The sequence below is a fragment of the Ipomoea triloba genome, chromosome 11 (assembly GCF_003576645.1).
Source record: "Ipomoea triloba cultivar NCNSP0323 chromosome 11, ASM357664v1".
NCBI lineage: Eukaryota > Viridiplantae > Streptophyta > Magnoliopsida > Solanales > Convolvulaceae > Ipomoea > Ipomoea triloba.
Genome location: NC_044926.1, coordinates 18,348,653 through 18,360,399, shown reverse-complemented (window position 1 = coordinate 18,360,399; position 11,747 = coordinate 18,348,653). Strand labels below are relative to the sequence as shown.

The window sequence follows — 11,747 nt, the reverse complement described above, 5'->3', positions numbered from 1 at the left end:
GAAAGGCCACAACTATGCTGCTTGACCACAAGATCTTTGGCTATTAATTAATTAATTAATTAGTGATTTATTGTATTTTTTAAAAAAAAATTTATTTACTTGTAGGATGCACATTTGTTAGTTTAAAGGGTTAGTTTTAAACCTGAAAAAATTAATATTGGCTCTTTAATTCATATTCTTGATTTCAATCTCATCCTTTAAATTTTGAAATATTCATTAATCAATAAAATGAATATTAATTAATTATCAAAAAAATTTGTTAACAACAAAGCAACTGACAACTTTTATTAGACAAAAGAGTGACAAACAATATTTAAATAAAATGACTTGTTCATAAAATAAATCCAATATTGCAGTATTGTTAAACTTTTATTTAAGCTTTTAAATTTGATAAATATATACCAAATTTGATTTTTTATGTTAATTTTTTTTCCAATATGATCATTTTAAATTTAAAAAAACAATTAAAACAAAAACAAAAAGGACCTAACCCAGCTGTAATGATTTGTTTATTAATTGGAAAAGAAGATAATGTGGTGTTTTGTTCGCGAAATAGAGAGAAAATGAAATAAAATTTTATGGAATAAGTCTATTTCGCTATTTGATTCATTTTCAAAAGCACGAAATAGAATTCCATAGAATTTTTTATTCCCTTGCAATGAGAATATCTATTCTTAAGGCTCCCATAAAATATTTTTGCTTTACCAGAAATAGTTAATTGTATTAAATATCAAAATTACCATTTTGTGTGTATCAATTTAATTTATATTAATTTAACTTTGTTATATATATATATATATATATATATATTATTTATAAGTATATTTCATATTTACAATCCACTCACTATTTTTTTTACATCCCTACAATTTTAACTCACATTCAAAATATTATACAGCTAGTGTAATCACTAAGTGATGATGTAATATATTTATATTAACGTATTATGATTAAATTAATTTATTATGAATATTATATTATGATTAAATAAATAATATTGAATATGGACATGTATACATTTTTCTTCTTGATTATATGAATTTTTAGTAAAGAGATAGTTTTAACTATAATATTTTTTAAATAGCTTATTCTTTTATTTTTTTTTAAATACCATAATGGCAATGATTGTTAAAAGCATTTATGTTGGCTAATTTGATTAAACCTCACCCGTGTGAATGAAACATGCAAAATTTAGGCGAATATACTACATGGCATCTCAAAAACCCAAAAAAAAAAAAAAAACTCAAAATGATGAGGTTGCTTTTACAACTTATGCTCTATTTGAGAAAAGTTTTAATTGAATCATACATATAGCACTACTTTACTAAACCTTTACCTATATCTCTCTTTACTTTATGGTATATCATAGAAGAACCTAGAAAAGGTATCCTTTTGCGCCGAAACTCCTCATAGCATAAAAAACAAAAAAGTATTCGTATTGTCTAAAGGGTAATCCAAAACCACTATATCTAGTCTCTATCCAACACCAAATTTACAAGAAAAATCTGTATAGTTATTACCTATCTATTATTTTTGCTAACTAAACCACTTCTACAAAATATTGAAGGGGTAAACTGCTATAATCGAATATATATATATATATTACTGCACCATTGCATCACATCACTAGCACGACTAAACTAGATGCACCATTACACCACTTTTCAAGGTCTCGACCGTCCAATCTGGTTCTCACTTGAACCCGACCCTATATATAATGAAATAAATTTGAAAAAGAGAATTTTATTTGATTTTACCATGAACGGCAAGACAATGGATTAAGCAAAAGAAAAGCAGAGTCATTTTCATATTGTTTAATCTCTGCTACAAACCCAAATAAAACCCCACTCACATGTTCCACTCACACAACTTACCTCAACCTCTGCTCTGCCCCTTTCTTTCCTCTGTTTTTTTTGTTGGCACACACAACAAAACAGAGCAATATACATATATATCTTTGTATCTATCTACCAATATATATATATATTTATATAATTTCGCATAAACTTTATCATCTTGGCTTTGAATTTCCTATAGAAAGGAAAATGATTGATTAGAGTAGAGTAGAGCAAGAATCTCTAGAGCCATCTCTCTCTAACTCTCTCTCTCTCTATCTCTAGAGCTATGCTTATCTAGCAGTGACGGTGACCTTTTTCAGATCTCTGAAAATACATACAGGAATACATATTTATATTTATATGTGTTTGCGTATGTGAGCTGTTTGACCTAATGGGCGAGGGTAGCAGTGGGGTGGAGGTGCTCTCTTGGCTGAAAACCCTACCAGTGGCTCCAGAGTACCACCCAACCCTAGAGGAGTTCCAAGATCCCATTGCCTACATTTTCAAGATCGAGGGCGAAGCTTCCAAGTATGGAATCTGCAAAATCGTGCCCCCGGTGGGCATGCCGCCGAAGAAAACCGCCATTGCTAACCTCAACAAGTCGCTCGCGGCGCGGCCTCACTCCACATTCACTACGCGGCAGCAGCAGATCGGGTTCTGCCCCAGGCGGCACCGGCCGGTGCAGAAACCGGTGTGGCAGAGCGGGGAGAACTACACGCTGCAGCAATTCGAGGCGAAAGCCAAAGGGTTCGAAAAGAATTACTTGAAGAAGGGCTCGAAGAAGGGGCTGTTGCCTCTGGAGGTGGAGTCGCTGTACTGGAAGGCCACGGTGGACAAGCCGTTCTCCGTGGAGTACGCGAACGATATTCCCGGGTCGGCTTTTGCGCCGAAGAAAGCGGATTCCGTTGGGGCGGTTGGGGAAGGGGCGACTGTGGCTGAGACAGAGTGGAATATGAGAGGGGTTTCGAGGGCCAAAGGCTCTCTGCTCAAATTCATGAAGGAAGAGATACCCGGGGTTACTTCGCCTATGGTCTACATTGCTATGATGTTCAGTTGGTTTGCTTGGCATGTTGAGGACCATGACTTGCATAGCTTGAATTACCTCCATATGGGTGCAGGGAAGACCTGGTATGGTGTTCCCCGAGATGCAGCCGTGGCATTTGAGGAGGTCATTCGCCTTCAGGGCTATGGAGGAGAGATCAATCCTCTTGGTGAGCTTTCCAAAAGCTTCAGTCTTTCATGTTTCTTTGTTTCCAAAAGCTATTATGTTAATTGTTAAGTGTTAACTAACTTCCCCCTGTTTTTCATTGCACAGTCCACAGTAGTTAACACTTTCCCCTGCCTTTTTCTTTTTTATTTATTTTTACTAATGCATAACAAATTATACCCTCTCAAGTGCTAGAATATGCCTGCTTCCTTGTTATATTAACTTTGTTGGTTTAATAGGGAGCATTCCTCTTCTCTGTGTTCATTCAGATGATGCTGTGTTAGGTGCTAGCTAGTGATATCATTTTTTGTTTGAACAAAGGATAGGTCTGTGTTAGATGGAAATTTTGGTTTGAACAAATACTTTAAGCAAAAAGGGTGCATGCAAAAGCTTTTGGACTTGTTTACTTACAAAATATGTTTTCCATCCTCTATTTATTGTTTTCTAAAGTTATCATTTTGCATTGGAGAACTAGAAAATATGTTCAAATTTAGTTTCTTTCTAATACTCCCTCTGTCCAAATTTATGTCTTGTCTCTTTCAGTCAACGAGTATTTGACTCGAGTTATAATTTATTTTTTCGTAATATTTAGTTTAGTGTTAGTAAATAAAATTTATATATTTAGAAACTATAAGAAGTACTATTAAATTAAAAAGCCGAATTTAAAAATTCTTTAAAAAAATGTTAAATAGTAGTTGGTTTTATCAACAAATAGTAAGCATAATAGGTAAAATGGAATAAGAAGTAATAAAATAAACGGTTTCTGTCTTCATATAAATAGTAAGGGAAAGGCTACGGTGTTGATTAGCACCGTGCCTCTTAGCTTCTCTTAGCTTTGGAAAGGCATTGACTTTATAAGAGGTTGTGCCCGGACAAACTCAATGTCTTTACAATTCACTTTGGGGTGGTACCTTGTATAAAGAGTAACCGTATCGATTGGCATGGTAGAATTTTCCAAATACTAATAATGCGAGTCGGTTGGTGGCAATGGAATAAGGGCATTGATTAGTGGTTGCTATCAAGTTAATTGTACCGGCGCGATTTCTGGTAACCTAAAAAGTAAACTAAAAATTGAACTAAAGTAAAGTTCACCCTTTAGGGTCAATGCAGATTGTTGATTTCTATTTAGATTTTGACACAACCTTTTGTTATTTTTTGATAGTTAAAAAGTTTAAACCCCTAAAAGTCACTATAAATCTGAGTCAGTAATGAAGTTAGGGTTTTATGTTGTTTCGGGTTTCGAACTGGATGAAAAATTGGCACATGTTTTGTATGTTTGAATACTTTCAGATTAGGGTTCGGTTTCAGTTTCTAGATCATATTGTTCCTTTATGATTGGGACATGGCATAGAATTATTTCCACTATTGGAAATTTTGGTAAATGTCTCTGTGGTTGGACCAAGGCTTCCCCGAAGTTCAGATTGCTTCACTCTTACTTGCTATGACTTATTTTGCCGCTTCGGATCTTCCACCAAATGTGAGGCTTGGTGGTATGGACCTCCAACGTGAATGAAACTTGTTGAACTTTTAACGGGCAATTAAGTCCATAGTGGAAATTAGGAATTGAAAATGAAGTTTGGGGCTATGCATATGCAATCTTTATTTTATTTTCTGGCTGCCTTGTGATTAAAAGTTTTAAACTCTTCTTACTATTGCTGGCTTTGGCAATGTTGAATTATTGAGCTTTCATTATTCAAGTAATGATACCCATTTTACCATTAGATTATGTTTCTATATATGCTTTTTGAATTAACTTTTTTAGTATGCATTTTGTCCAGTTACTTTTGCTACCCTTGGTGAGAAGACCACTGTCATGTCGCCAGAAGTACTGCTTAATGCTGGTGTTCCATGCTGCAGGTAAAATATTGATCTGGTACAATCTAAAATTGAATTTGGTTCACTGAGGTGCAGTGTATTTTTACCTAGTTTGCCTGCTGTTATATCTTGTTTCTATATTGATATGATGGAGCATAAGTGTAGTCAATTATACAACTAAGGTACTAATACTAGTGTACAGAGAATACGTACATATATGTACCTCAGATTAACTCTGTAGTTGTTGGAATTATCATTTGTAAGAGAGTTCTTGTTCTAGAGGAGCTATAGGTAATTCAGATTGTTATCATTTGCAAGAGAGTTCTTGTTCTAGAAACGCTGAAGTTAATATATATGGAGTAATATTTTAATTGTTACCACCCTCTGACAATCCTGCTTTATTTGGAACTCAGGTTGGTGCAAGATGTTGGAGAATTTGTTGTCACCTTTCCAAGAGCTTATCACTCTGGGTTTAGCCATGGTAAGATTATTGGGTATTTTTCCTTGTTATGGATTGCATAGTTTATCACTTTATTGTGCTTTTCAATAGGTGTCACCAGGTAATTTGAGGGAGTAAGTTGATTATGTTTTGGTAATGTCAATTTGAAAACTTAGGGTTTAACTGTGGGGAGGCGTCTAATATTGCTACTCCTGGATGGTTGAGGGTTGCAAAAGATGCTGCAATCCGTAGGGCATCAATTAATTGCCCTCCAATGGTCTCACACTTCCAGTTGCTCTATGATCTAGCACTTTCATTCTGTTCAAGGTTTGTTTTCTGACTATATGTAAATTCCCTTGTTTGCCATAGTTATTGATGTATAGAGCCAATGACCCCTGGCTCAAGTTGCTATCCTATATCAGATGCTTTTAGCTGCTTGGCTCCTGGTTCTCTTGTAATTTTCCTTTTGGCATGCTACTGTCTGAGTTAGATTGCATCAGAGTTTTCTTTTGCGATGCTCTTCCATCAACAATATTGTTTTTTTTCCATGTTAATCAATCTTAAACTACTCTTTGATCTGTTAAAAAAAAAAAAAAAAAAAAAAAAAAAAAAAAAAAAAAAAAAAAACTACTCTTTGATCATAATGGTCTCTCTTTCCAAATATGTGTAGTTTGACAGAACATTAGTCTTCTTTCACTTTAAAGTTGGTTTAATTAAAATTGTTGTTGACATTACTAAAGGATTTTGAAGTATCTTTTAGCTTTTTGAAGTTTTCTTTCAAAGATTTCTATTCTTCTTGATAACCCTACGTGATGCAAGCTTAATAAGCATTTCACATTTTTTGTCTTTTCCTTGCATTTGCTACCTGCTTCCATTATACAATGCCACACCATACTAGGATTCTATTCTGCACATAAAACTGTATAAAGTAATGACCTTATCTGGATAACGAGGACTGCTAACAAGGATTTTGACAACTATGAGTACCACTTTTTTATGTAGTTTCAAAAGACTGATTTATTTTATATGGAGTACTTTATTTAAGAAGATACCGGCAATACTTTTTGTTTTCCATATGAAAATCTGAGTTGGGTTTATGCAATATGTTTCTTAGTTGCTTCAATCTTCTGCTGCAGGATGTCGAAGAACATTCGAACAGAACCAAGGAGTTCCAGGCTGAAGGACAAGAAGAAGGATGAAGGAGAAGCATTGGTCAAGGACTTTTTTGTTCAGGATTTGGAGCAAAATAATTCTCTTCTTCACATGCTTGGAAGAGGATCTTCAGTTATACTTCTTCCGAGGAATTCTACTGAAAATTTTATTCCCGCAAATTTTCAAGGATCCCAGTTTAAGGTAAAGCCCGGGCTGTTCTCCAGCATAGGCTGTCCAGATGACGCGGTGGAAACGGGAAAAGATTTAGATCTTGACTATCCATTGATAGGAAGAAAACAGGGAATGAAACAAACACCGGGAGTATGTTCAAATAAAGGAAAATCTTCTCCATTACGTGAAAGTAGTAGGCTTCCTATTTCGGGCAGAGACTCTAATGTTTCGTCGGCCATTGGTCATGCTAATGGGAACATGAATACAGCTAGTGAAAGAGCTTATTATAACTGTGATAGGTCATCCGAGCACGGACTATTTTCATGTGTAACTTGCGGTATACTTTGTTACACTTGTGTTGCCATCGTTCAACCGACAAAAGCAGCTGCTCGTTGCCTGATGTCAACTGATTACGCTAGTTTCAGTCAATGGAGAGAAGCTGGGGGTGGGACCACGGCTGTGGATGCAGATACAAATGTTACCATGATAGGTTCATCTTCAGGTATCCTTAGTGTGTAATTACTTTTGCTGTGGATTTAATTAAACGGAAACTCGTTGCATAAGATGTGTGGTATGGATGGTATCTCTAGGAGAGCACACATAACACAAGTTTGATTATCATTGGCTTATTTGGATTGCACAAATAATGTGGTACAAGAATGGAAAATTTTTCCCATCCAATATTGATTGTCACTCAACTTTGTCTTACATTGTTATCTGACTATCTGAGTATTTGACGTTTGATGCTATGTTCAAGGTCTTCATTTATGAGCAAATACCAATTTTGGTCCTACGAGTATTAGCAAAATGACAGTTTTGGTCCACATGTTTAATTCCTATCAATTTTCATCCATGACTATTGTTTGTGTCAATTTTCATCCACAACTATTGTTTTAGTGCTAAAATTCATCACGCCAGTCACCACTGGAATCTGAAATTATTAAGGGTATTTTTATTAAGATCCCAATTTGAGCATGAATAAAGGGATTAAGCCATAAGATCCCAATTCGCCGTTCTCCTCCTCATCTTTCTTCTCCTTCGTATTTCCTTTAAGAAGGATGAGGAAGAGAACGACGAAATGGGATCTTAGGGCTTAAATCCCTTTATTCATGTTCGAATTGGGATCTTAATTTTGAAAGGACAAAAATGCCCTTGATAATTTCAGATTCCGACATGTCCTAAACAAAGGGGCGACTAGCGTGATGAATTTTGGCACTAAAACAATAGTCGTGGATGAAAATTGGTAGGAATTAAACATGTGAACCAAAACTGTCATTTTGCTATACTCGTGGGACCAAAATTGGTATTTGCTCTTTATTTATTATATGTAGATGCATGAATTCATTTGCTTCAATTGACTACCTGCTTATAAATTCATTTGAACTTGTAATGTTGATTTGTAGGGTTGATGGTAAGGAGGCCACCGGATAGTTTGTTTGATGTCTCAATAAAACCTACTAGTCAATTAAGCGATGAAAGCGTAGGAGTGGTTTCCACTAGTAGAACGCACAAAGTGAGTTCTTCCCTTGGTCTGTTGGCTTCAACTTACGGTGATTCTTCCGACTCTGAGGCCGATGAGGCCGAAGCAGATGTTTCTGTCAAGGATAGTGAAGGCAGATCTATGGATTGTTCACCCGAGGATGAGATTCCTCTCCAGCTTGTTATTGACCCTTATGCAGATCACAGACAGAGAAGAGCTCAACGTGATTCAGAAACCGCTAATCGTACATCAATACTGTCATGTAGTTTGCAAGATAGACGAGCTGTGCCAAGCTGTGCTCCGTCTGCCCAAAAGCCGCCAGAAAGAGCTGTCAAGAATGCTCTCGTCGCACCCTTTGGGGATGCACCTATGCCATCCGATGAAGATTCTTCCAGAATGCACGTTTTCTGTCTCCAACACGCTGTTGAAGTGGAAAAAGAGCTCCAGTTGATCGGTGGGGCTCACATTTTTCTTCTCTGTCATCCTGGTAAGCTCAGATTTCAAATTTAGCTCTGCTTTGCTTACTATATATAGCAAACCTTTTTCCCGACTTTGTTTCTGTCCAATCTGCTTTTGCAAGTCTGTCTTAATAATCTCTTTGCAAAATCTAGAAATATTATATTGAGACAGATTTTTCTTTTGGGGAGGAGGGGGGTGTTGATAAATCTATATTTTATATTTATATGAATGCCAAAATTGAAATAAATTGTTGCCACAAAAGAAAAATATAGAAGACAATTGATGAGGATGCTTCGAGGTGACATTTACATTATAATCGATGATTAAACCATCAATTTCTAGCTCATTTACTGTTATATACATATTATAAAGCCAACTGTTGCCATCACGAGGCAGCATTGTGACATTACGAGTAGTGGTGATTCTGTACCAAACTCGGATTTGATTTGCAACCGGGTTGAACTTAAGATTAGATAACCGGTCTGGTAGGTAGGTATTCGATGAGATCATTATGTTCTTTTTTGATCCACTATCCCCAACCCCGACCAAGATGAGCTGATGAGAAGGGGAATGGTTAGGAGTCTTAATATATGGTTTTTTTTTTTTTNTTTTTTTTTTTTTTTTTTTTTTTTTTTTTTTTTTTTTTTGTATAGATTTATAACAATCTGATCTATATGTTTTTACAAACCCCGAAGAAAATAAGGGAAGGTCAGATTTGTAGTTGTACTGTCTGGAAGTTTTAGGATATATTATTAAATGTTTTGTTTTTTTGAAGGCACATATCTTACACTCTTTAAAAAATATGTACAGATTATCCGAAACTAGAAGCTCAAGCGAAAAAAATAGCCAAAGAGTCTGGAAGTGATTATCCGTGGAATGAGATTTTGTTCCAGGAAGCCACTAAAGATGATGAGAAGCTCATCCGGTCAGCTTTAGAAAGTGAAGAAGCAATTCACGGGAATGGGGACTGGGCTGTGAAATTGGGCATCAATCTCTTCTACAGTGCCAATCTTAGTCGCTCAACTCTCTACCGTAAACAGATGCCTTACAACTCCGTGATTTACAGTGCATTCGGATGCAGTTCTCCGGGTGGTTCTCCTACTTCGTCGGAAAACAATATGAAGGTTCCCGGGAAGCATAAGAGAATAGTTGTTGCTGGAAAATGGTGCGGGAAAGTCTGGATGTCTAACCAGGTTCATTCTCTTCTTGCCGAGAGGGTTTCTGATGAACAAGAGATACGAAGAAACGCTTCTTCTCGGTTCGTTCCCGATGGAAAGCCGCCGCCTATGAGGTCTTTGGAGTGTAACCTGACTACTGAAACAGCCACTCCAGCTTGCAGGACTGGAAAAAAGCGGAAGTCTGTAACAGAAAGTAGGCCTCCCGCAAACTCCAAATCTGTCAAGACTGATGATGATGATCCCGATGAACCTTTATCCATTGGTTTCTCTCAACAGAAATCGAAAACTAATCTCAGAAACAAGCGAATTAAGCGAGAGGCAGCAGCTGAACCTCAAAAGGACAGTGACAAGAAGAACAAAGGAGGAGGAGTCGACTTTGTTTCCGAAGATGAGGTAGAAGGTGGGCCTAGCACACGGCTGAGAAGAAGAGCCCCGAAACCAGTTAAACAACAGTTGGAAACTAAACCAGCTAAACAACAGTTGGAAACCAAACCAGTCAAAGCAAAACCAGCGTTGAAGAAGCCCGAGCCTAAGAAACCAAAGCAACAAGAGAATAAGAAGGCAAAGAAAGGCGGGGGCGGCCCCGCCATGAAGGTTCCAGCTGGTAATAGCAGCAACCCTAAGAAAACTCCAGCAGTGAAGAATCCTCCAATTAGTAATAGCGTTAATAAAAAGGGCGTTCCAAATAAGGCTCCATCCAACAGTGCAAAGGCTCGGGATGAGGACGGAGAATATCCATGTGACCTGGAGGGTTGTGTGATGAGTTTCGACTCAAAGCAAGAACTCGTAATGCACAAAAAGAACATATGCCCAGTAAAGGGGTGTGGGAAGAAGTTCTTTTCCCACAAGTACTTGGTGCAACATCGTCGTGTCCACATGGACGACCGCCCCTTGAAATGTCCATGGAAAGGTTGCAAGATGACATTCAAGTGGGCATGGGCTCGAACCGAACACATTAGAGTTCACACCGGTGCTCGTCCTTATGTTTGCGCTGAGCCTGGCTGCGGCCAGACATTTAGGTTCGTGTCTGATTTCAGTCGCCACAAGCGGAAGACTGGCCATTCGACGAAGAAGTGAAGAGAAGTGAAGACGATGACCATTGGAAAGGTAAATTGCTATTTAACTTGGCTGCTGATTGAAATGTTGTTTAATTAACAGAAAAATAGGGGTAGGTGTAGGAGGATTGAAATCCATCCATGTAATTTTCCATTGGTACAGAGACTTTTGCTTTGTCAGGGTTCCTTATCCAGTCCAATCATTGATTTGATTTCAGCTAGGGCTAGGGCAATTGCTTCATTATGTAAGAGAAAAAAAAAAGTTATGTCCCAACAGAAGGAATCTAACATTTGAATTCAAGTCTTGGATTGGTGTCAGCTTCTTTTGTGAATTTTTTTTTTCTTTTTTCTGCTTTCTTTGATGCTTGCTTGATCTGGCAGCATATCAGATTCTGGGTAAAAGCAAAACTGGAGAATTCTTAAACCTAAATTAGTGGCCTATTTAGTTAAACTTTTTTCTTCACATTTGACTAAAAACATGTTTTTATATTTGGTTGTGGTATTAGGCATGTGATATTCTTGAATTGTAGTCAGTTAGTTGCTCTTCTAGACTAGAATTCCTGAAATCTGATCCCACTCCCTCTTTGGAATTATATTAGATTAATACCATTTGGCTTGGGATAGAAAAATGTAAAATGAACACATAAAAACCATGTTTGGTTGGATGAAAAAAGTTTTCCAGAGAAGTTAATTACTTAAAATTTGAGAAAAAAAAAATTATTTTCTCTTATTTGGTTCATGAAATTTATTTTTCAAAGGAAAGAAAAAGTTTTCTTTGCTCAATCAAGGTGTTTTGTTTTTCATGGAAAAAGTTTTCTTTGCTTACTTGGTAGAAAAATCTTGACCTCATAGAACTTTCTTAATTATTATTGTTGTTATGGAAAACTGCAATTTTCGTTTCTTAGTTATAGGATAATTGTAAGATTCATTCCTACTTGTTGGTTATGTTCACT

General features: G+C 36.5%; 1 protein-coding gene across 1 annotated transcript; it reads left to right on the top strand.

The window, feature by feature from the left end:
- Positions 1-1,881: 1,881 nt before the first annotated feature.
- LOC115996258 (lysine-specific demethylase REF6) lies at positions 1,882-11,112 on the top strand. Its single transcript, XM_031235427.1, has 7 exons — positions 1,882-3,049; positions 4,824-4,902; positions 5,274-5,341; positions 5,476-5,626; positions 6,436-7,124; positions 8,026-8,589; positions 9,372-11,112. Exons 1-7 carry the CDS (start codon positions 2,230-2,232, stop codon positions 10,814-10,816), a joined length of 3,816 nt encoding a protein of 1,271 aa, XP_031091287.1. The 5' UTR covers positions 1,882-2,229; the 3' UTR covers positions 10,817-11,112.
- The last annotated feature ends 635 nt before the right edge of the window (positions 11,113-11,747 follow it).

Coding starts and splice junctions, on each gene's coding strand:
- LOC115996258 (XM_031235427.1), top strand. CDS start 2,230: ATGGGCGAGGGTAGCAGTGGGGTGGAGGTGCTCTCTTGGCTGAAAACC. Junction 5,627..6,435: donor GCACTTTCATTCTGTTCAAG/GTTTGTTTTCTG, acceptor CTTCTGCTGCAG/GATGTCGAAGAACATTCGAA. Junction 8,590..9,371: donor TTTTCTTCTCTGTCATCCTG/GTAAGCTCAGAT, acceptor AAATATGTACAG/ATTATCCGAAACTAGAAGCT.